The following is a 25,428-nucleotide window of genomic DNA, read 5'->3' as shown; positions in this document are numbered from 1 at the left end:
TAAGGACAAAGCAGTGTTCAGAGGAAAATTTTCAGTCTTAACATTGGTATATCAGAAAACAAGACTGAATATAAATGAATTAAACATTTAACTTAAAGCCCTGGTGGGGAAGCGAGCCTGGTTAGAGCACTGTCCCTTGGTTAGAGCACTGTCCCCGTGTGCAAAGGTTGAGGCTTTGATCTCCTGCCAGGACTCAGACAAGGATCAACACAGGTAAGCAAACAAATCAGTATTTCACTCTTTCTCTCTCTCTCTCTCTCCCCTCCCTCTCCATCTCTCTCTAAAACCAATCAATAAAAAAAATTTAACATTTAACTAAAGAAGCCAGAATACGTGGTGGGGGTGGGGTAGAATCAAAAGCAATAAATTAAAACAAAAAGTTCACAGAAGGAATCGAGACAAAAGTAAAAATTAAATGAAATAAAAAATAATAAAGGAATGAATGAATGACAAAATAAATAAAGTCCACGTGCTCAAAGAAACTCGAAGCCGAGCAGTTAGGCTGGGTACATGGAGAGAGGTGTTTGCATTCTACCCAGCTTACCTCTGAATTGTCCGAATCTTTCCTAAGGCGAAAGCACTCACGGATTAGATGTTATATAAGATGATTTTAAAAAATGTAAAACTACTTAAGACATTCTATGAAGAAATGCAAGGGAAAAAAAGACATTATTCCAATATTGATTCGGAGGTCATTCTTTATTTTTATTAGGATTGAAAAAGATACCACAGGGCCCTGGCCGGCTGGCTCAGTGGATAGAGTGTTGGGTGCAGACGTTCGGGTTTGATCCCAGCCCAGGCCACACAGGAGAAGCGACCATCAGTTTCTCTTCCCCTCCCTCTCCCCCTTCTCTCTCTCTTCCTCTCTCACAGCCCGTGGCTCGATTGATTCGAGCATCGGCCCTGGACGGGGCTGCCAGGTGAATCCCGCTTGGGGCGCATGCAGGAGTCTGTCTCACTATCTCCTCTCCTCTCACTTAAAGAGAGGAAAGACAGCGACGCTGTAGTAAGTCGGATACCACCCGGTGTCCTCACCCACAGAAATGCCCTGCTGGGGGAAAGGGCGTCTCTCCCTCTGGACCTGCCGTTCCCGGGCATCCGGCGCCTGCTCAGCACCGTTCCACGTGAACCATTCATGCGCGTCACTGAATGAGTCCTGCTCGGCCGGCCCTGTGCCGTCCGACTCACTTGCCCGGGGTCCCCCGGACGCCATCAGCCAGGCTGTCCTTTAATCTGAGCTGTCCAACGGGGCATCTCTGGGTGCATTCCGGGCGCCACACCCTCGGGGGTTCCTGGGCACGGAGGGGCTAACGCAGGTGCCACCGGGAAGGAGGGAGGCGTCCTCCTCCTCCTCTCTCGTCAGGAGCTGACAAACCTTCATTGTCTGAACCAGAAGTTCCAAGCTGTTGGGCTGAAAGCCAAATCTGGCCATTTTCTATGTTTGGTTCATAGAAAATTGTAAATTAGTTACCAACATAAAAAAGGGGGGAGAAATTAAACACAAAGAAACCCAGACACCTGGCTTCTGTTAGACCTGGAAAGCCTGGAGCCACTTTGCCCTGTACCCCCCCTGGGGACAGTCAGCCGAGCTGTGTCAAGCCTCCCCTACACCCCCCCCCCCATGCCAAGGGCTGTGCTTTTATCCCACCTGCCTTGCTCATGTCACTGAAAATAGTCATTTTGATTGGAACCATGTGCCAGCAACCCCAATATTCCAGGGTCCTAACTCCATCTCTCAGACTGATTCTTCTACGCCGAGCAGCCAAAAACTTCCCTGTCAGATTGTGTTTCCTGATTCACAGTTTGGAAAATACTGTCACTGTAATTATAGCTCAGTGACATGATGACTGAACTCAGCTGTGTGGGCTGCCCGGGGTGCCAAGTCCACATCGATACCGCGCCCGCGCCCATCGATTCACTCAATCAATTATTCAATTCACTGCTTAACAGAGATTTATTTGCAAACTAACTCTACGCCAGGCACTTTTTTAAGAACCGGAGACACAGCAGCCGGGAAGACAGCACGCACCTCGCCAATATGAAGCTCAGATCCAGGGTGGAGAAGAGGTCTGTCCAGCCCTAACTATGGAACTCGCAAACGACCGACGAGTCATTAGGTGAGTGGGGGCTCCATGGACTATTATGTATCTTCTATTCCTACCGATTTTGTCATCAGAAAGAGGGTTTTCCTGTACACTCAACCTACGATTTACAACTTCAGGGCTGTCAAGCACAGGAAATAGCTAATCTACCCCCTTCTTATCAAAGGGGAGGATGTGGGGATGCCGAAAGTGTGCCTTAGCCATGGCCCCAGCAGTGGATGGAAAAGCCCAGACTCCCTGCTCCGAGCTTGCTGAGTCTCAGTCACTTGTTCTTTTTACTCCCTGAGACAGAAGTCACAGCTCCAACGCCTTCAGAAGATGTAATATAGTGTAAAACGGCAACATGGCCTTCAGAGTCACCAACAGAGAAAGGTGGGGACCAGGACACACGGGGGAGGGGCGGAGAGCAGGTTCCAATGAAGTTTTTTGATGCAAAATAAAACAGGAACAATGATGACCACAGCACACCACCAGCCCAAACAACAAAACGTGTGTGTTGCCTGACCGGTGGTGGTGCAGTGGGATAAAGCTTCAACCTGGAATGTTGAGGTCGCCTGTTCGATACCCTGGGCTTGCCTGGTCAAGGCACATATGGGAGTTGATGCTTCCTGCTCCTCCCTTTCTCTCTCTCTTTCTCTCTCTCTCCTCTCTGAAAATTGAATAAATAAAATCTTTAAAAAAAAAAAAAAAAAAAGAAACGTGTGAGCTGAAGCCCGTCCTTGCAGCCGTGGGCGGGGCCCTCCTCTCTGGGCGGGGCCTCCCCTCTGGGCCACGGTCTCTCCCGTTCATCACTATGTTTCTACCCTTATCTTGAATTGGAGCATCATTGTTTCAAGTCATACCTAGTAAGACTCCTCTCCTACATGTCTCTATTTTCTTGGGATTGTTTATTTCTCAGTTGAAATATATTTTTGCCCTGGCCAGATAGGTCGGTTGGGTAGAGCATCGTCCCAAAGTACAGAGGTTGCCGGTTCAGTCCCCGGTCAGGGCACATACAGGAGCGGATCGATGTTCCTGTGTTTATCTCTCTCCCTTCCTCTCTCTCTAAAATCAATAAATTAAATTTTTTTTTAAAAAAAAAAAAGGAAAATAAATGTATTTTTAATGTTACCAAAGTAAAAAAAAAAGGTTCATATTTAATTCCTTGATTTAATAATGTCTTAATATAACACAAAATTAATTTTCTATTTATCTAAAATTCACATCTTTAGTAAAAAAACCTAAATAAAATAACGTTCTATGAAAATCTTCTAAGATATAAGATTTCCTTGTCTTCTCAAAAAGAGTATGTTGAATATAGTTTAATTTTTTCTTGACGCTAGCAGCCAATATCTGGAAGCACTGAGTTGTAATACAGGCGATGCCGTCTACAGCGATTATGCTTTTGCATCTTTCATTTACTGTTTTTTTTCAAGTGGCCTTTCCCACTCGAGTTCCCAGAAACACAGGATACGATTTTAAAGACAAGGGCAGAAGTCCCTCCCATCCCTTTCTAGTTTTTGTGAACCTCTGTGGATTTATGTGGTTTTGTTTTTTACTTTATAGTTACCTTGAATTGTAACAATAAATTGGCGCGGATGAGATTTTAACCTTGAATCTTTAAATATCTTTTATAGTCCCCAAATCCAGGACACAAAGTCCAAAATATCTCCAGAACTTTCCTTCCGTTTGGAGTGGGCTCCACTCTTCAGGCCTTCTCGTTCAGAATCTCCAGGAATTCTTCTGTTAAAAAGTGTGCAACCTCCTGTGTACCAATTCTGGTAGCTTAAAAATTAGACTGAAAATATGCATTTTAAACAAATACCCGGCCCTGGTCGGTTGGCTCAGCGGTAGAGCGTAAGCCTGGCATGTGGATGTCCCGGGTTCGAGTCCCAGTCAGGGCCCACAGTAGAAGCGACCGTCGGCTTCTCCAACCCTCCCCCTCCTCTCCTTCTCTCTCTTTCTCTCTCTTCTCCTCCCGCAGCCACGGCTCAAATGGCTCGAGCAAGTTGGTCCCGGGTACTGAGGATGGCTCCATGGCCTTGTCTCAGGTAGCTCGGTTGCTGAGCAATGGAGCAACGCCCTAGATGGGCAGAGCATCACTGGGTAGGGGTCTTACTGGGTGGATCCCAGCTGAGGCATATGCGGGAGTCTGTCTCTCTGCCTCCCCACTTCTCACTTAGTAATAATAATAATAAATTATTCTGAAAAAATTTAAAAACCATAGAAAAGTTATCAGAATAGTATAATACCCCAAATGCCTTCACCCACGCTCACCAACTGTCAGCACTTTGTCCCATTTCTGCCTCTTCTTTCCCTCCCCCCCCCAGTATGTCCGGCACCTAGCCTTTACTCTGGCTCATGTGTCCATCGATGTGGACATCACGACCCCTCGTGCCTGCACACTTCAGCCTGGGTCTCCTGAGAACAAGAACCTCCCTTTACAGAAGCACAGTATCACTACCAAATTTGGGGGATTTAACATCAATACAAATAGTATTACCCAATATAATAGTTCATTTTCCATTTTTCTGGATTTCCAAAAACTATCTTTAAATTTATTACAACTCCCCCCCCCCCAGGATCTCACATGGCACAACGGGGACACCCTCTCCCCTCCTTCAGTCCGGAGCTGCCCTCCCGTCCCTCACGCCACTGCCATGCTTGAGGGCCCCAGGCCAGCTGTTCCGTAGACTGTCCCTCAATTTGGGTCTGTCTGGTTGTTTCCTCACTGAGTTTCATTTCCAAAAACACATGTTTCATCAATACTGTCGGAGACGAGGTCACAGGGGAGAGCGTGGCCGGACAGGGCTTCTTGGTCACCGTGCAGAACGGGTAAGCATACCTGACGGATGGTCACCTCCGAACGCCTTGCTCCCTGGCAGCAGATCAATCATGTTCACCACAGACCGTGCCCCTGTGGAGAGGTGGGCACTTTCGGAAGCAAAACTAGGCCAGTGCCACCGCCAGCTTGTTAACCCCCAGGAACAGGCGTCACGGGGTCTGGGTTTCCAGTCTGGGCTTTTCTTGAGACCTGGGCAAGCAACATCATTTTTCTACAACTCAAGTCTCCTCAAGCTATAAAACGGAATGAAAATACCTCGCGCTTGCCCTGGCTGGCTGGTTCAGAGGATAAAGCGTCATCCCAGCATGCCAGAGGTCACAGGTCCAACCCCCCTGGTCAGGGCACATGAGAAGCAATCGGTGAGTGCACAAGTCAATGGAACAGCTGAAGAAAACGGGTCCATGTTTCTTTCTTTCTCTCTCTCTCTGTTCCCCCATCTCCCCTTCTCTTTTGTTTTTTTGACAGAGAGAGTCAGACAGACAGGAAGGGAGAGAGATGAGAAGCATCAATTCTTCATTGCAGCACCTTAGCTGTTCATTGATAGCTTTCTCATATGTGCCTTGACCAGGGTGGGGGGCTACAGCAGAATGAGTGACCCCTTGCTCAAGCCAGCAACCTTGGGCTCAAGCCAGTGACCCTGGGCTTCAAGCCAGGTGACCTCTGGGCTCAAGCCAGTGACCATGGGGTCATGTCTATGATCCCACGCTCAAGCCAGAGACCCTGTGCTCAAGTCGAATGAACTCACGCTCAAGCTCAAACCTAGGACCCTCTTTCCTCTCTCTCTCTCTCTCTCTCTCTATCTCAGATCAATAGAAACTATTTAATTCATAGATAAATAAAATAAAATAAAATACCTAGCACTTAACTCACAGGGTTAATGAGTGATGGATGTTATACACCCAATATAGTGCTCGGCACTTAGTAAGTGCCCATTTAATGTGAGTCTTTACTATTATTTTTAAAATATTTTTAATTGATAGATTTTAGAGAGGAGAGAGATAAACATCAACCTGTTGCTCCACCATTTATGCACTCATTGACTGATGGTCATATGGGGATAAAATCCACAACCGTGGTGTATAGGATTAATGCTCTAACCCAGTGGTCCCCAACCTTTTTTGGGCCATGGACCGGTTTAATGTCAGAAAATACTTTCATGGACTGGCCTTTAGGGTGGGATGGATAAATGTATCACGTGACCGAGACAAGCGTCAAGAGTGAGTCTTAGACAGATTTAACAGAGGGAATCTGGTCATTTTTTAAAAATAAAACATCTTTCAGACTTAAATATAAATAAAACAGAAATAATGTAAGTTATTTATCCTTTCTCTGCGGATCGGTACCAAATGGCCCACAGACCGGTACCGGTCTGCGGCCCGAGGGTTGGGGACCACTGCTCTAACCAATTGAGCTACCTACCCAGGGCTACTACTATTATTTTTTTTTAAATAATGTCATTATTTCTCTTAGCAATATTTTTATTACTCTATCTCCTTGGGCAAGGGAAACAAAAATAAACAAATGAAACTATATAAAACTAAAAATATTTTGTACAGCAAAGAAAAAAACCATCAATAAAACAGACAACCGACTGAACAGAGGAAGGTATTTGCCAATACATCTCAAAGTGGTTAATATCCAAAATTTATAAAGAACTCATATAACTGAACACCTAAAAACTAAACAATCCAATTTAAAAAATGGGCAGAAGACCTGAATAGACACTTCTCCAGAGAAGACAAACAAATCGCCAACAGACATATGAAAAGATGTTCAACATCACTCCTCATCAGATGCAAAAATCACAATGAGATATCACCTCACACCTGTCAGAATGGTTTTCATCATCCAATAAACCAGCACCAGCAAGGGTGTGGAGAAAAGGGAACCCTCCGGCACTGCTGGTGGGAATGCAGACTGGCGCAGCCACCGTGGACAGCAGTATGGAGATTCCTCAAGAAATTAAAAAAGGAACTGTCTTATAATCCTGCAGTTTCTCCCCTGGGAATATATCCCAAAAAACCCAAAACGCTAATTTGAAAGAATATATGCAATGCAGCGTTATTTATAATAGACAAGATACGGAAGCAACGCAAGTGCTGACAGACAAGCGGATCAAAGAGTTGTGGTACACCTATACAAGGGAATGCTACTCAGCCAAAAAGAAAAGAATAAAATCTTATCGTTTGCAAACAGTATGGATGGACCTAGGAGGTATCAGGCTAAGAGAGAGAAGTCAGTCAGTCAAAGACAAATACCACAGATTCCATTTCTGTGTGGACTCTAAAGAACAATGTAAATGAACAAACACCCAGTTGAAACAGACTCATAGACACAGAGAACACTTGGCTGGTGGTTGACAGAGGGGAAGGAGCATTGGGGGGCTGGGTGGAAAAGGGGAGGGGATGAGGAAGTACAAATAGGTAGCAACAGAAGAGTCACGGGGATGTAAAGTTCAGCCTGGGGACCCAGGGACGATAGTCAATAATACTGGAACCACTGTGTACGGAGCCAGGTGGGTACCGGAAATATCGGGGGGACACTTTGTAGAGTATATGATTGTGTAACCACCGTGCTGTACACCGGAAATGAACACAAAATTATAGTGTATGAATAATAAAACAAACTGTAATTGAAAAATAAATTTTTAAAAAAGAAATCTATGTTTTATATCAAAAACAAAATAAGTAAATACAAATAACGTCATTGAACCAACTCTCTTGTGTGTTATTTTAAAGATCCTGGTGGGTTGGTCCGAGGCTTTTTGTTAAAGCCGGATCCTGTTGTCCGAAGTTTCCCCGAGTATAAACCCAGACTCTCTCGTGGGGCCCCTCCCAGGGCCCAGCTGCTTGGCCATGGGAAGGACCCTGGCCCCTCCTGGCTGTGGTGCAGAAATGGGTCTTACCGTTACATCCTGAATAGTTAAGAGGATCTTTGCTTTGTCCATACTGCTTGGAGGGTCGGGATGTCCATGAGTGCTCTGAAGGGAGGAGTTAAAATCACGGGGTGTGGTGCTGGCGGGAGACTTGGAATCCTAGGGACAAGAAGAGAAGAGAAAAGCAACTTGTGTCCCCAGAGACACGCTGGGCCCTCATTCCATTGTCTCCACGCCCCCATCCCTCTCCCCACTGAGCTGTTTCCTGCTCTTGCTCCCACGGCTGATGTGACCACAGTCCTCCTGCTTTATCAACGCCACTGCAGGGACACACTAAGTGGGCCACCAGAGCCCAAAACAGGGCCCTGAGCTAAGGGAAGGGCAGTGCTGAGAGATGGCCACACACGTTGAGTAAAAAAAGTGGGATTACCAAACAGTATGAATGGTATAATCCCACTTATGTGAAAATAACAATAAAAAGTAAAGAGAGGCCCTGGCCAGTTGGCTCAGTGGCCCAGCGTGTGGATGTCCTGGGTTTGATTCCCAGCCAGGGCACACAGGAGAAGCGCCCATCTGCTTCTCCCCCTCTCCTTCCTCTCTGTCTCTCTCTTCCCCTCCTGCAGCCAAGGCTCCATTGGAGCAAAGATGGCCCGGGCGCTGAGGATGGTTCCATGGCCTCCACCTCAGGCGCTAGAATGGCTCCAGTTGCAACAGAGCAAAGTCCCAGATGGGCAGAGCATCGCCCCCTAGTGGGCATGCTGGGTGGATCCCAGTCCAGCGCAAAGGGGGGGGGGAGGTCTATTCCTCTGCCTCCTCGCTTCTCATTTAAGAAAAATACAAAAAACAAAAAGAAAAGAAAAGAGAAAAAGGCACTCACTCAAAAGTTATTTATCTGGTAATCTGAAGCATAAGCACCAAGCAATGGAACTGCCCTGCCCTAAAAATGATCCCGTTTTTTCAAGTCTTACCCTTGAAATTAATGACTACTGAAGGGACCTGCCAAGGAGCTCCACTGGGGACAAAGTGGGGGGCTGCTTCACTGGGTGTCCTCAGCCAACAATGGCACAACGGCCTAAACCCACTGATTATCAACAGGTGGGTGAGCCAACATGAGCCACAACACTCCATATGTAGCAGACCTGCTGGTGACACAGGGGTTATCACAGGTATCTAAGTTGTTTATATCTATCAGCAAGTAACAAAAACTTTAAAACACTAAATTGCAATTGTGGACAGATATCCAATTCACCCCACTCCAGGATCCACACAGCGGGAAGACTCGGAGAAGACACTCCAGATGCCAGAGTGCTCAGGTCTCCCTGTCACCGGTCATGCTGCGAGGGGCCGATAAGATAGCTGACCCTGGGAAATACCACCCACTGGGAACGGGACCCGAGCATTTCAGACAACCATCTCCTCTTGGACACAATGGCATGTGCGATTTTTTGTCGGTGGGCTGCTCACGTGCTGAGTCACAGTAATGCTCTCTGGGGCAGTGAGGTTATGGGAGGACTTTGATTTGCTTTGTATCATTTGAATTTTTTTTATATTGATCATGCATTATCAGGGGGAAAAGGTATCTCAATAATAGGAAAAAATGTACATTGTTTCATTCCCTGATACTTAAACAAAGCCAGTATCATTCAAATGGAGCCTTACTGTCCCCTGCAACACACAGCACAAGGAAGACCACCGTGACTGAGACCTGGCCCTCGGCGGGACTCTGGAAATAGGTGCCCTCCTTTCACTGCAGTTGCTAAACTGCAAAGTAAGAGTCCAGACTAAGGCTTTCCATCTGACTCAGAGCAGAACCCTTCATCCCTACCCCAGCCCTCAAAGCCCTGTGTGGTCTGAGCCTCAGCTACTTCTCCAGCCTCGCCTCCCCCTCCGCCCTCAACGCCCAGCTCCTGCCACCCTGACCTTCTGCCTCAGGGCCCCCACACCTGCTGTGCCCTGTGCCTGGAATGCCCTTCTCCAGATGGCTCTTTCCCCGGCATCCTTGAGGCCTCTGCTCACACACGACCTCCCCCATCAAGTGGCCGTCCCAGCCCAGCTTTCTCCTGCCCCTTCCTGTACGCTGTTTCTCTGATAAACCCTACCACCCCCTGACATAGGATGTACTTGTTTATTGTCTGTTTTATCTTCAGAGTGAAAAACGGTGCCTGGACCTGTGGTGAGGAGGCGGCACGTGGAAGCACCCCCTAAGGGGATAGCTGCTCCTTGTCGCACCATTGTTGTCGTGTAAGAATGTGGTTCCCGGCCCTGGCAGGTTGGCTCAGTGGTAGAGTGTTGGCCTGGCGTGCAGGAGTCCCGGGTTCGATTCCCGGCCAGGGCACACAGGAGGGGCGCCCATCTGCTTCTCCCCCCCTCCCCCCCTCCTTCCTCTCTGTCTCTCTCTTCCCCTCCCGCAGCGAGGCTCCATTGGAGCAAAGATGGCCCGGGCGCTGGGGATGGCTCCTTGGCCTCTGCCCCAGGTGCTAGAGTGGCTCTGGTCGCGACAGAGCATCGCCCCCTTGTGGGCGTGCCGGGTGGATCCTGGTCGGGCGCATGCGGGAGTTTGTCTGACTGCCTCCTTGTTTCCAGCTTCAGAAAAATACAAAAAAAAAAAAAAAAAAAAAAAAAAAAAAGAATGTGGTTCCCAAATCTCCCCGTTTTCCAAGAGAAGCCCTAACTTCAGACATTAACACGGAATTTCCAGATTCTTAAATGTCCCTTAGTAATTCATCTCTTTTTTTTTAATTTATTTATCAATATTTATTTATTTATTTTTGTGTTTTTCCGAAGCCAGAAATGGGTAGGCAGTCAAACAGACTCCCACATGCGCCCGACCAGGATCCACCTGGCACGCCCACCAGGGGGCAATGCTCTGCCCATCTGGGGCGTCACTCTGCTGCAACCAGAGCCACTCTAGCGTTTGAGGCAGAGGCTACAGAGCCATCCTCAGCGCCCGGGCCAACTTTGCTCCAGTGGAGCCCCGACTGTGGGAGGGAAAGAGAGAGACAGAGAGGAAGGAGAGGGGGAGGGGTGGAGAAGCAGATGGGCGCTTCTCCTGTGTGCCCTGGCCGGGAATCAAACCCGGGACTCCTGCACGCCAGGCCGACGCTCTACCACTGAGCCAACTGGCCAGGGCCGTAATTCATCTCTTTTGAAAGAACCGTGCAAGTCAACAGGGTGGTGGCCAACAGAGCATGTCTGCAGCATGCCAGGGTGTGAACTCGGCCGCCGCCGGGAAACTGAAGTTCACTGAGGACGTGATGGAAGGCGAGAGCCTGGTGTTTCAGCAGTGCAGGTCAGGTGGAAATATACACGCAGACGTGCACTTCCTCTCTGCCCCGCTCCGTCCGCGCCTGCAAACGCTGAGGTGGCCGAGCGTACTCAGCCACGCACTCTCCTCTCTCCCGGTTCAGACTGCAGCTCTCCTGCTTCTGCCTGTGCTGAACCCTGGCGCTGCCATTTTCCCCTCCCGTAGCAGAAAAATAACTCCCTGGGGAAACAAGCTGTGAAGGCCTATGGGGTGTCTCCCACCAAGAAGAGAGAGGGGAAAAAAGAAAGAAAGACAGGCAATCGCGGTGGAGAAGATTCAGCGCCAGCAGAGGGGGCACTGGGGATGAGGAGCACGGGGCACGCGCACATGGGAATGCTAACGGGGCTTCAGCCTGTGCGGGACCGGCTGCCCGGCTCAGGGAGCTCGGGGGCTTGTGGAGAAAGGAATGCCTCAGGGCCCCCACAGGGAGCCTTCGTGTAACAGGAGGCACCAAATAGTCAGAGGAGAAGAGGGAATGACCGTGCCTCTTGCCTGAAGGGCAGGTGTGCATCCTGTGGCACAGGCTGGGCTGGGGCTCTAACAGACTGAACCTGGCTACCAACCAGCCTCAGGCGAAGAGAAGCTGAAGGCTGTTTGCACAGACTGATCCTGAGCATGGGGTTGTTTGGTTGATTCAAAAGCAAGTGAGTGAGTGTGTGTGTGTGTGTGTGTGTGTGTGCACGGGCGCACGCGTGCGTGAGCGTGTGCAGGCTGTGCGGAAGGTAGGTCCTACAGCAATTAAGTCTTACTGTAAAATCCCACTTCTACGGATATGGTAGGGAAACGAGGTCACTGGGCCATTCCATAGAAAAGGAATTTGTTTTTCCAGGAAGGAAGGAAGAAGTAACAGAAAGTGCGCTGACAGCTGCAGCAGCACGGAGCCCCGGCCACTCCTACCTGTGGGTGACTCCCAGGCTCGTCATCTGCATTGACAGTCACGTCCCCATATGGCTCGAAATCTTCAGAATAGTCCAGAGGAGGTTCGATGTGGAGCCGCGGGCCAGCTTCCGTCCTGATCTGCACAGATTTCTACACACAGAAATGCAGACCCTTTAAGTTGCGGCAGAACAAACGTCTTGATCCCTTTGGGGACGAGCACATTAGGTGCAGACGGCAAGGTGCCTATGATTGCCATTCATTGCCCTCTCCATCCTGACTAACAAAACCCTGATTTTGCTGAGGCAGCCACAGGGCCCTTTAAGGTGACCATGCTGGAGTCCCTTGCAGCTACGGATGGATGGATGGCTGTGTGAGTGGGTGGAGTCTGCATGCAGATGAAGCTGCTGACAGAGCCACAGTTTTCCTGCCCACCAGGACTCACTCAGCAACGTAGGCTGTATCCTTTACTCTTCCACCCTTCCGCCTGACAGACTGCGGGTGTGATGTTCAGGTGCAGAGCTGCCATCTCAAGAGAAGAAGGGACAAAGCCACCTACTACAGATGACCCATGGAAAAAAAGGATCTTGAATCCCTGGCTGCCTCCAAACTCCTTGCTCACTTGAGAGAAATGCAACAGTCTTTAAGCCTCAGTATCCAGTATCCGTTACGGACAGCTGAGCTGAGTCCTAGCTCACAACACTCCTTTGGGTACTTGTCATTGTCTGTGCGGCTATATTAGCGTTGCTCACAGGTGGCGAAGGACCAGGTTTCTAAACTCAGGCCTCCCGGACTGAGTCCCAGAACTCTGATGCTTATTCCCCAGGCAACCATGGGCCAAGTCGTGTTAACCCCCCGAACACCCCTTTCCACGACTATTAAAGTATGGCACTAATGACACCTTTGTCACAGAACTCCCATGAGGATGACTCGCTCCTCCCCACAAGAGCATGCTTTATTCCCTGTGGACTCTAGAAACAAGCCACCGGTTCCAGTGCTGGAGTCAGAGTGGGCTGAGCCGGATGGGTGGCAGGGCCGGTGCCCGTGAGACGCCCAGGGAGCAGCGGGCACAAGGTGCCCCCTCCCGGGTGCCCTGCACGTGCACACACCCCAGAGGGAGGGTCTCTTTCGACGGCCTGCCCTGGGCCTCGCCCTACTGCGGCGCCAGTACTGAGAAGGAGATCCACCGGGCCACAGGTCCGGACTCCGTCCCCAGCGGGGGAGAGTGATTCAGACCACGCACTTCCCCTCCCCCCAGCACATCAGAGCCTTTCACGCGGGAGGACCGGCTTCCCCACCAGCTCAGTGAACTCAGCCATCAGCTTGATGAAGCGGGACGGGAGGCCCAGGTGGGGCGTCCTGCAGGACACTCCACAGCTGGGCCAGGACTCCCCCCTCATCCACGTCCACGCCGCCCCTCACCCCACTCCCTGCTCTCGCACGAGGCGCCATTTCCCTCAATGCAAACCGGTCACTGCGCCAAGTGCTTTGGGTGCATTTATCTGCTTATTTAGTCCTCACAGTCACCCTAGGGGGAAACCGAGTCACAAGTCTATAAACCACTTGTCCAAGGTCACACAGCCAGGGGACCGGATTTGAACCCCAGCAGTATGGCTCCAGGGACCAATGTTGAGCCAGTGTTTCTTTTAAAAAGTAGATATTTTGGGCTTTGCCAGCCATCTGGTCTCTGTCACAATAGTCAACTGTCCCATGGTAGCTTGAAAGCGGCGACGCATCGTGCCTGTACACATGGGCACGGCTGTGTCTCAGAAACACTTTATTTACAAAAACAGGCTGTGGCCAGATTTGGCTCAAGAGCTGGTATTCTCTGACCGAGCCCAGTTCTAAAGCACCACACTGTGCAGCCGTCCTTCCTCATCCACAGGGCATACGTTCCAAGACCCAGCGGATGCCTGGAGTGGCGGAGAGTACTGAACCTATACAGACTGCGCATCTTTCCGTGCACACATACTCATGATAAAGTGTCGTTTATAAGTTGGGTACAGCAGGAACGGAACGTCACACCGGCGAGTCAGAGAGCTGGGGTCCAGGCGCTCGGCCCGTCTGATCTGAATTATAAATAAGAGAGAGCTCACGTGCCCTTCTCCCCTGCAGCTTCCCCATCCGGCCTCCCCCAAGTGCCCCTCTCCCTTCCCGGTGCTCGGCACAACGGCTCGCCTGGCCGGTAGGCATTACGGCACTTAATCAGCAAGACCTTACCGAGTACCGACTGCATACGTGTCAAAATATTAAAACATTTAAAAACCAATGCCCCGGCCCGTCCGGGAGCTCACACAGCACACAGAACAGCAGAAGGTGTTTATGGAGCAACATGTGACAAAACTAATTGGATCCAGGAAGTTTCCAAATGCTGAGTGGGTACCAGCGAGGGGAACACAGCGTCCCTTCCTCCATCCGGTGGGCTCTCCCCCTCAGCCCCAGGGCAGTGCATCTGCCACCACTGGGAGAGCATGGAGCGCCGCCCTGCCCACACGATGGTGCCCACTTCCTCGTGGGGAGCGCAAGGCTGGCAGCTTCCGACCCGGCCCCCAGACATGCCACGCCTGCCTCCTTCCTTCTTGCCCTCGCAGGGATGATGCCCGAGCTCCTGGCTGGCTCCCCGCCTGGCACGCTGCTTTACCTCAGGCGGGTGTTTCTAAGCAGCTGCTCTCCCCTGCCCGCTTGCAGCGCCCAGACTTGTGTAGTCCTTTGCCGCATCCACCATAGACCAGGACAGAACCTAAAATAAGTCCAGCACCCAAACACCATGTTCCATTTGCCAGCCCAAGGCCACCGTGTTATACCCAGCCACACTCGGGTCAGTGTCCTGTTCATTTATCTGTGTGTGTCTGCTGCCCCTCTCAGCAGAGTGGTCTGAGAGGTGTGCATTCAAGCTTACTGCCAATCAGGAAAAAGATCAAGGCGGGGAGGGGGAGATGGGGGAAGTGGGGGGGGGTGCAGGTCGTGCAGCATGTAAACGGCTCCCTCTAGAGGCAGGAGAGCTCTGAAGATATTGACTCTGGCAGGTGCAGGGTGAGGAGTAAATCTACCCCCTGTGATAGGTTCTTCCTGGATTTGTCTGATCTCTTACAGACAATAGCACTCGACACTGTGTCACGCAAGGTCACCGTAAAGGCCGGTGCTTTATGGGTTGCTTCATTTATTGTCCTCACTGCGGGGGTTTTCAGAACTCAGGAGGAAAACAAAGGAAAGGGCACCCCGTGCTCCCCAGTCTCACCTCCGACTCTCCCAGGGGTGCCTGCGCTGCCCGGCCCACAGGAGGACACCAGACACAGCCGGGCGCCAGAGCAAAGCCTCTGCTGCCATCATTGCAACGAGCTTGCTTCTCGGGCCTTTAAAGAAAGCCCACCCCACAGCAAGTGGCTGGAAGGCCGATCCCTTCACTACCAATTTAATCCTAAGAGCTGATGGCTTTCATCAAATCTGACAGCATTTTGGTAAACGACAGCTCTGTTGATTAGGCCGCTGTCCACTCACGTATTACAAGGCCGAGGAAGCCATAAATCTTCATCCACGGATAGCAGCGGAAAGATCTAAGGCCAAGAAGTGGTGCAGAGAAATTGACGGGACCAGCCAGAGCCCATTCATCACCACCGGCCATTCCACAGTGCAGGTGGCGGCTCCGGAGCCCAACCAAGCGGCACCATGCACCCCCGCCCTCCCCTCCATCCCCCCAGAATTGGAGAGTCCACGCAGGGTCTCACAGGCGGAGCTGGTCAGCCCCTCGGCCAGCGTCTAGCTGACTCCATGACTCTGCGGCTCGGGAACCCTCAGGTCGGGGAGCTTGGTACAGCCCCTCATCAAGGGCAGCTCTACCCATCAGAGCTTCCCAGCTGCTGGGAAAGACCCTGAGAAGGGAAGCTGTTCTGCTGGAAGAAGGCGAAGGCGAAGGCTCTGGGCTTGATCAGTGCAAAGGTGATGTGTGAGTCGAGAGTTTAGGGGAGACACTGAGAAAACCTGCCACAAAAAACAGGTGAGCGAGCCTGACCAGGTGGTGGCGCAGTGGATAGAGTGTCGGACTGGGATGCAGAGGACCCAGGCTCGAGACCCCGAGGTCGCCAGCTTGAGTGCAGGCTCATCTGGTTTGAGGAAAAAGCCCACCAGCTTGGACCCAAGGTCGCTGGCTTGAGCAAGGGGTTACTCGGTCTGCTGAAGGCCCGTGGTCAAGGCACATATGAGAAAGCAATCAATGAACAACTAAGGTGTTGCAACAAAAAACTGATGATTGATGCTTCTCATCTCTCTCCGTTCCTGTCTGTCCCTGTCTATCCCTCTCTCTGACTCACTCTCTGTCTCTGTAAAAAAAACAACAAAAAAACAGGTGAGCAAGTGCAGGGACGCCGTGGGGAGGACACGGTGCCCGCGGGCAGCAGACTGACCGCAGGGCCCGCCCTGCAGGTGACCGCTGTGCCCCGCTGACCTGGCCAGTGCAAACACACCAGACAATTGTGGCCCCGCCTGTCCCTCCTGCTGGGTACAGGAGTAACCAGAGGCCTGGGGCAGGGCTGCGGTTCCTCTCCTGCGGGCGGCTTCTGAGACTTGGCCACCACCGGCCATTGGAGACTCTACCACCTGACAATTCTGCCTCCCCCTGGCTGCCTCCCAGGACAGCGGAGCCCATTCAAAGGGGCAGAGAGACTGTCCTCATCTCTTCTCCTATGCACCCCAAATCTGCCCCCAAGTACTTTCTACCGTGGAGAAACCTGCTTCTTAACTCCACAACGTGGGGCCAAAGGAAACCAACCCAGCCTCCCCTCCTCCAGACAGTAACAGGGCTGCTGGCACACGGAGTCCTCCACTGCCGGGCGGACAGCCGCCCCGTGGAAGCTAGGGGACCCAACCTCTGTGCGCGGGCCACCCCGGCCTCCGTCTCCGTGCGCGGGTCACCCCGGCCCCGTCTCCGTGCGCGGGTCACCCCGGCCTCCGTCTCCGTGCGCGGGCCACCCCGGCCTCCGTCTCCGTGCGCGGGTCACCCCGGCCCCGTCTCCGTGCGCGGGTCACCCTGGCCACCCCGGCCTCCATCTCTGTGCGTGGGCTGCCCCGGCCTCGTCTCCGTGCGCAGGTCACCCCGGCCTCCGTCTCCGTGCGCGGGTCACCCCGGCCCCGTCTCCGTGCGCGGGTCACCCCGGCCTCCGTCTCCGTGCGCGGACCACCCCGGCCTCCGTCTCCGTGCGCGGGTCACCCCGGCCCCGTCTCCGTGCGCGGGTCACCCTGGCCACCCCGGCCTCCATCTCTGTGCGTGGGCTGCCCCGGCCTCGTCTCCGTGCGCAGGTCACCCTGGCCTCCGTCTCCCTGCGCGGACTGCCCTGGCCCCCGTCTCCCTGCGCGGGTCCCCCGGCCTCCATCTCTGTGCGTGGGCTGCCCCGGCCCCGTCTCCGTGCGCAGGTCACCCTGGCCTCCGTCTCCCTGCGCGGACTGCCCTGGCCCCCGTCTCCCTGCGCGGGTCACCCTGGCCTCCATCTCTGTGCGTGGGCTGCCCTGGCACCCGTCTCCGTGCACTGGCCACCCCGGCCCCGTCTCCCTGTGTGGGTCACCGGGCCCCCGTCTCCGTGCACGGGTCACCCCAGCCTCCGTCCAGCCTGATCCCACTTCACTGTTCTCGCTGTGCCAATCTCTGGGAGACTCTCCCTTCAGAGTGCCTGGGAGCCGCTCTACCTCACCTTCAGGCGTCAGCTGGGAGGTGGCCCTGGGGAAGCCCTCACAGCCCACCCGAGCACCTCTGCCCAGACACCGGCCTCTCAGTCCACTTTCCTGTCCGGCGGGGCGTTTGTTTACTTGCTCACTGGTGGGCTTGGTCCTTGGCCCTCCACCCACGCCCTGTACCTGTCAGCTCCAGGACGGCGGGCCTGGCCTGCCTCACTGGTGTGAGCACAGCACCTACAAGTCTCCAAAACGCAGCAGGTGCTCTGCAAGTGGTCACGGTCTGGAGGAAGGACGGGATGACCAGAGAGCGAAGAGCCCGGAGTTGGTAGGCAGAGAGCCCTCAGCATCTGCCTCACACGCACTGACGACAACAGACATTTACTGAGGCTTCCTCGGGGCCAGGTGCTGGTTGAAATGCTCGCCAAACACTGGCTCGTCGAGTCCTTCCTACCCTGGGTTTAGCAGCTCAACTAGGACCACACAGCCAGGAAGTGGTGCAGCCAAGGCTTTGGACTCAGGCGTCTGGGTGTCGGAGTCTGTGCTCCTAACCACTTCTCTGGACTCGGCTGTTGCCTGCCACCAGGGTCTCCTGCCTGAAGCACAAGCAGACAGCCCCCAACCTAGGGCACACTGTGAGCACACCCTTCCGGAAGCCCTGGGAGGCATTACTAACGATGAGCCCAAAGCTCGAGAGGTCACACTGCCAGATCCAGGGCACACAGCTGTAAGGAGTTTGACTCCTCAGCCCTTTCCCTTCCACTTCCCGGGGTCACAGGTTCAAATGTCCCAGAGAGGCAGGTGGGAAATGGGAAGGTGAACGAGAAGCAGTAGCAGGGCAGATAACAAACAGCACTACCACTGGTCCTCAGCACAGGGACACTACAGGGAGTGGTGGAGACTGCGGCAAACAGGTGGGCTTGGGCCCTGTCTAACCCGGAGACGGCTCCTCAGCTCCCCCTAGTGGCTGCCTATTGCGAGGGTGGCCCAGCCTGGGGGCCGGATAATAACATTCTTCTAGAGAAGCAGGAACAGAGTTTCTTAAAAATTATATAAAATCTCTTGAATTTAAATGTTAGCAAGTGACTAAGTCTTTTTGAACTGTGAATTCAGAAAACATTATCTGGGGGCAAGCTTGGCCCACAGACTTGGAAGTTGGTGACTTTGGAGCCCACCAGGCTGGTCCTCTGGGTGCCTGAAAACAGCAGTCACATCTCTCTCCAGGTCTGCAGTCCCCAAGTCCTCACCGCAGGCTCTCCCAGGGCAGGAACGGAGCCTTATGTGGCCTTTTTGTTTTTCACCCCCAGAGCCTTGCCCAGCGCCTGGCCCATGGTATAAATGTTTGCTAAATTAAAGGGTGATTTCTTTCATGACACTTCTTCTAGTGCACTCCCCACTGCTGAGTGCTCCCTGGTGTCCGTGTCTCTGAGGGGTGCTCCCAGAGGGCTGTGTGGGGTGCAGCCGAGTGGATCTGGTTGGTCACCCCCTCCTCTCTCCTCCTGAGACGACTTCCTGTTCAGTAGAGGCTGGAAAACCAGATGCTGCGATTCCCCAGATTCCCTTTCAGCTGGGGTCCCGGGTGTGGCTCCGGTGAGCCCCTCGGAGGGCTTCAGCCCCGGCAAGGGAGCGGGAGCACGGCGGAGGCCTCTCCGCGCTCCACTGGGCACACCGGCAGAGGCAGGGGGTGTTACAACAATGCCTCACCTTGGCTGGACAGGGTCTCTCCTTACAGCCTTACTCTAGCAAGCTCGGCATCACTCTGAAGCCAACTGTGGTGACGGTGGCTTCTTCATTCCCGGATCGCAGCCAAGGCGCATTCCTGACGCTGACCCCCCACCTTCCCTCCTGCAGTCCTAGGCAGTCCTAGGCAGCAGCCTCTCTGGCGGACCCCTGCTAAGATGCTGCCGGCGGCTCCTGGAGGCCCAGCACGGAGCTCATCCTCCGCCAGCCCCAGGATTCTGTAAGCACCTCGTTCCCTGTGGTACATTCAGTTGTGATTCAAGCCGCCTGAGAGGTCTCTGTCGTTAGGCATCGGCTGACCCCTGACAGAAGAGGTGCAGCAGGTCAATGACAGTGTTCACAGCCTCCGGAGGCCCGGAGATTAGCCATGAGTAGGCCCCGTGAAGTGTGGGACCCTATGAGAGGCTGGGGAGGGGTGTTAATTAATCTCAGGGCAATTCTGTTAAATCGCAGGGATTCTGGGACAGCCATGACATCATAGCCTAAGATGCAAATACGGCTCCTGATAACAGAAGGCGCTCAGAACAGCTAGAAGGATGGTCTGAAGTGAGAAGCGGCGAAAAGCCTCAGTAATGGGAAATGAACGATCATTGCCAGGGAGGAAAGAGGCCTTCGGGCCCTCAGCCCGAGGGGCCTCGCTCACTGCACTAGAGCTAGTCGGCAGGAACACCGGCCCCCAATTAGAGGCCCACAAATGTCTCTGCAGAGAAGGGGAGGCCCAGTGCCGGAGCCACACTTCAGGTTGTTGAAACCTCAGCTTGCCCTTCTCCCTTAGCAGCTGTGTGACTCTGAGCAAGTCACCTTGCCTCTCTGGGCCTCCATTTCTTCAGTGACACAATGAGGGTACTTACAGACCTACAAGGTCATTGCAAAGATGGGCCGATAAAGCATCTGTAAGTATGTACTTACAGACCCATACATACAGTACAGTGTGAAATGTTTTAAACAGTACTTCCCAATCCTGGTGAGCACAGGAGTAAACCATCTATAGCTACCATTACTTAAGCCTCATCTCAGACTAAAGGAGTCCAGAATCTTGGGAGGGTGGGGCCTGAGCATCGGTATTTTAGAAACTCCCAGGCGATTTGAATGTGCAATGTGGGTTGTGACACACAGGTCCCTGGTAAGAGGTGAGTCGCTGCAAGCTAACGTGTAAGGACCATGCAGGCACAGACACAGCTTGGGGCCGAAGACCTGGGTTTGAGTCACGATTCTGCCACTTCCTGGGGTTGACCTTGGAAAGCTCACTTAACTCTCCTGAGCATTCGTTTCAGCTCCTTTGGAAGAGGGAGGACATTGGAACGTGCCCTCCAGGAAAGGGCAGAGGGAAGCGGCCCCGCCGGAGCGGAGCCCACGCTTGGTGCCCGGTAGGGGCTGGCGGCAGCAGCCTCGGCAGCAACCAAAGCGGCATCTCCAGCTGGTGCGCCAGGTGCTTTCACCCACCGCAGCCCTGGCATCTAAGACCATGCCTGGCAGGTGCTCTGTACAGAGCAGCTACATGGGTGAGTCATCATGACAGCACCGTGAGTCCGGCCTGCGACCCTCCAGAAGGGAAGATCGTGCCGAGAGCGGCCGGAGGACCCCTCAGGCTCCTCCATCCTCCAGGCGCCGGTGCCTCGCACAGAGAGGGCACCACGGCCGTGCCCAGCCAGCCCACCCACTGCCCACGGAGATTCTGAATGCCCTGATCATGTGTCTGTTCCCGTTATCACCCCATTCCCTATTCTAAAGTGTGAGCGTGAGCTGGGGCCATGGTTGGGACCCTGCCCAGAGTCTCCGGATGCCGGTGCCTCGCACAGAGAGGGCACCACGGCCATGCCCAGCCAGCCCACCCACTGCCCACGGAGATTCCGAATGCCCTGATCATGTGTCTGTTCCCGTTATCACCCCATTCCCCTATTCTAAAGTGTGAGCGTGAGCTGGGGCCACGGTCGGGACCCTGCCCAGAGTCTCCGGACCTGGTGCCTCGCACAGAGAGGGCACCACTGCCGTGCCCAGCCAGCCCACCCACTGCCCACGGAGATTCCGAATGCCCTGATCATGTGTCTGTTCCCGTTATCACCCCGTCCCCTATTCTAAAGTGTGAGCGTGAGCTGGGGCCATGGTCGGGACCCTGCCCAGAGTCTCCGGACGCCGGTGCCTCGCACAGAGAGGGCACCACGGCCGTGCCCAGCCAGCCCACCCACTGCCCACGGAGATTCTGAATGCCCTGATCCTGTGTCTGTTCCCGTTATCACCCCGTCCCCTATTCTAAAGAGTGAGCGTGAGCTGGGGCCACGGTCGGGACCCCGCCCAGAGTCCGGACCTGGTGCCACCCGCGGCGCTGCGCTCTGCTGGGGGCTGTCCGTGAGTTCCGTCTCAGAGCCTCTTCAGCTTCTCGAAACAGGATCCTCTGCCCGAAATCTGCACCAGAGAGGACGGAGGAGACTTGGTGAGGCACCGATGACAAGCTCACGCTGATGGCAGTTGCATAACTCACATTTAAGTACACGTCAATGTGCCCACAATCCTGCATGTGAAGTCACGCACTGGAGCACCATTTATAGCAGCGAAGCATTACAAAACTAGCCAAATGCCTAGCAAAAATGGAATTACAGTAATAGGTATAACAAGGTACAGCCAAGTGGAGCAAGTCTATACACATCCAGAGCAATCTCCAGGGCAGAGAAGCGGGGTACAGGACGGTGTGTGCAACAGGCCGGCACTGGTGTGAAGGAGGGGAGAGACGTGTACTGAACAAGCGGCTCTCCTGCTGGTGACCCGGGTACAGAGTCCTGTCATCTGCCCCTCCCGGGCACCTCGCTCAGAAAGGCCTCTTCTCCTAAGTCGCAGCAGACTGCTGTATTCCTCCGCCAGGAAATCTGGAAGAGTCATCCTGGTTTCCTCTCTGCCCTGGGAGCCAGGAAGCTCAGCCTAAACTCCAAATTGAATTGCAGTCACTTTCCTAGGGAAGGTTTTGGGACATCACTTTCCCCTTTTATCACCTGTTGTTGTTTGGACTCTGTCTATTAATGGCTTGGGATTCTACCATACCTGTGGTAAGAACACAAATTAAGATTATTGTGTGCCGGAAACTTCAGATTTCTTATGCCATTTAATCTTCCTGGCAAGCTTGCAAAATGAGCAGAATGATTCCCATTTGACAGAAGAGGACACCGAGGGTCAGAGAGGACCCAATTGCCAGAGGTCTCAGAGCTAGAAAGTGGCAGAACAGGGTTCAAACCCGGCTCTGCGCCATTCCAACTCCTTTTCTTGTAAGTCGGCCCCGGCCCCGCAGGCAGAGCAGCCTGCTTTGGAAGGCACCCCAGCACCCTGAGGACAGGCACTCTCACCGGTCCCACTTTAAAGATGTAAAGATGACGAAGCAAAGAGAGACAAGATGGCTTCCCCAACGTGATATAGCCAACTGGGACCTGCCGCCACATGCTCCACCACCTCACTCACTCAGCCACCACATCATTGTAGAGGTCAGCTGGTTATTTGCTGGTAAATTTATACACATAGGACCTGGCTCCTCTGTTCCTAATCAGTCAACAGAACCACTGCTCGGCCGGGCAGGGCCCGCACTCACCGCGCGTCCTCTCGGCATGCGAGGCACTTCTGGAGAAGTCGGGGTGGACGGCTTTCCGTGGTGACGTAGACGTCTTCAGCTCAGAATTGGCCCCATTGACGTAGACGGAGAAGCCCTGCTCCAGGTGCTCCAGCCTCAGCTGCACAGGGTCCTTGGTCTTTAAATGCTTCAATATCCTGGAAGGGAAATGACTGCTTGATCCTCGTTGCATGAGCCTGGGCCACCCCCCACCCCCAACCCCCACGTGAGGACAGAACTGCTGCTCTGATCATCATAGACTGGGTGGCGGGTCCCCAGCTGTTTGTCTATAAACAGCCTCTAAGAAGCCCATTACACACAGAGGGGAGCAGCGAGGGGAAGACGGCTTCGGGCTCTGCGGGAGTGTTGCTGATCTTATTCCGAGGCTCCAACGCACATTAGTGAGCACGAGGTCACAGAGCCTTGCCCCGCCGCGGTGAGAGAGAGAGCAGGCACCTGTGCGCTGCCACCCCACAGCCCGCACTGCCAGGGCCAGCCCCAGTGCCATGCATTTCTCCTTGGTGTGACAGCGGCACCTGGCTCAGTGTGCAGCCACACGCGGTGCGGGGCCTGAGCTTTTGGAGAGGGGTTTCACAGGGCGCACCGACAGAGCAGCAGCCCCGCGCTGGCCGGGCAGACTGGTTTTTGGCTTCAGCAAATAAACGGAGCTCTCAAGCTCTCACCCAGATATCTCAACTGCCATCCTTTTATACTCGGATGCAGTTAAAAATATACCAATGCAGGCTTCTGTTCAAGATCAGTGATGTGATTATCACACCCTCAGGCTAACAGGGGCTTGGCCTGAGCTTGGCCGGGTCTCCAGTTCAGCTTCCGGTTCAGCTTTCGGTAAAGCGCAGCCTCCCGTGGGCTGGGTCCTCTCTCCACTCACACGTTGCCATAGATGGTGTGCAGTGTCCTCTCCGGTCCCAACAGAGCCGCTCCCATCTGACACCTAACCCTGGTCAGGTCAGTATCCCCACAAACACCTTGACACACTCTCTACATCAACTAGATTTATCTCCACACAGGACAGATACAGACAAACCAACCGATACGGCAGCAGGGTGCAATCTCGTTTCTCGGTGATTAAATATGTGCCTACCAAATAAAATGTAAATTTCAGAAAATAACAGTAGTCACACAGAGTGTGTACCATACGCCGAACTCTCATTACTCGTGGGAGTTACCTCCTGCACGGTTGCTACACACACTGCATCAGTGAGCAGAAGCACGGCTCCTAGGGGAAAATACAGGCTTTGGTTCCTGTGAGCCTCTGGTCACGTTCTCACCTGACCAATGCATGACCTTGCTTTCCGTGTGTTTCCGGAGAAAGGCGCCTTACTTAACATGGAGTTGGTTCATTAACGTTGAACTCACGGCCCGCAGCACGCCAGCTCGCGCCTGGCTAAAGCTTATCTGGCACAAGTATTTTCTCTGGAAGAAACACCACAGCCTTCTTAGACTTAGCAGCGCCGAGGGGCACTTCAGTGCCATGCCCGAGGCCCGTTTAAACACGGGATCACCAGCGAAAAGCACAAGAATGTGGAAAACACGGCCCTAAGTGCACGGTGAGAAGGACCTCGTTTCAGTGTGACAGCTGACACAAGAATGTCCACACCTAGCTGAGAACAGACCCAGGTCAGGTAACTGTAATTTTTTGCCACTCTGCAAATGTCTCTGAACGACTGTGAAAGCACAGCAGGTACTGATTTTGGAGTTACAAATAAGTTTTAGTGAGCAGACGCACTTGAACACGTGGAGTGCTGTGAATACTGAGGACGGCCATTAATCGTCGCCGCCACCTCTGGGGTAAGGGCATTTATTGTCCCCATTTAATAGAGAAGGAAACCGAGGCACAGAGAGGTTCGGTAACTGGACCCACTGTCACACAGCCAGGATGGCGGCAGGGCCAGGATGCAGAACTTAAGCCATCGGGCTCCAGAATCTTCACCTCGGCGAAGACAGCGTCTACAGTGAGACAATGTTGAAACTGGTGAGCTGAGACATTGCTGAGAACCTTCTCAGAAGTAACACAAAGCTATAGCGAAGGCCACATGCGTGGTCTTGGCCCAGGATGCACACTCTGGCAAATTGTCCCTGATCAAACTAAACCCTGAAAACAACCCAAATAACCAACAGCGGGAAAGCCGCCCCCGGCTCTGCGCAGCCGCTACCATTTCGCGCTCTGTTGAAACACGGGGTGCTGTTTGGGTTCTGTCCAGCGGAGGTAAAAGTGGCAGAATGCAACCGGTGCCTGGGTGGTCAGTGCAACGTTGGAGGAAAGTGTCTGTGGGCCCAGAGTGGAAGGTGATACATGTAAAAATTAAACCAGTTGTTAAGGTAAGGTGGTGGCACCGTGGGTGATTTCTTTGTCTGTTTTTAAATGTTTCTCGAGCTGCGGCACATCCATCTTTCCAGCCATTGTGGCAGGGACATTTATTTCAGACTGCTTATCTC

General features: G+C 53.2%; 1 protein-coding gene across 6 annotated transcripts in view; it reads right to left on the bottom strand.

The window, feature by feature from the left end:
* KATNIP (katanin interacting protein) overlaps positions 1-25,428 on the bottom strand; it is a 190,532-nt gene that overhangs the window by 103,458 nt on the left and 61,646 nt on the right. For 4 of the 6 annotated variants that reach the window (XM_066275496.1, XM_066275494.1, XM_066275495.1 and 1 more), the window contains 4 exons: positions 22,954-23,129; positions 21,688-21,785; positions 12,003-12,134; positions 7,832-7,960 (listed from right to left, as the gene is read on the bottom strand). In XM_066275496.1, the coding sequence (XP_066131593.1) occupies positions 7,832-7,960; positions 12,003-12,134; positions 21,688-21,785; positions 22,954-23,129 (535 nt within the window). The remainder of the gene's footprint in view (positions 1-7,831; positions 7,961-12,002; positions 12,135-21,687; positions 21,786-22,953; positions 23,130-25,428) is intronic. The other 2 variants (XM_066275499.1, XM_066275498.1) reach the window with 2 other exon arrangements.

The sequence above is a fragment of the Saccopteryx bilineata genome, chromosome 4 (genome assembly GCF_036850765.1).
Source record: "Saccopteryx bilineata isolate mSacBil1 chromosome 4, mSacBil1_pri_phased_curated, whole genome shotgun sequence".
Lineage (NCBI taxonomy): Eukaryota > Metazoa > Chordata > Mammalia > Chiroptera > Emballonuridae > Saccopteryx > Saccopteryx bilineata.
Note: the sequence above shows the minus strand (reverse complement) of the source record. Positions and strands in the feature narration are given on the sequence as shown.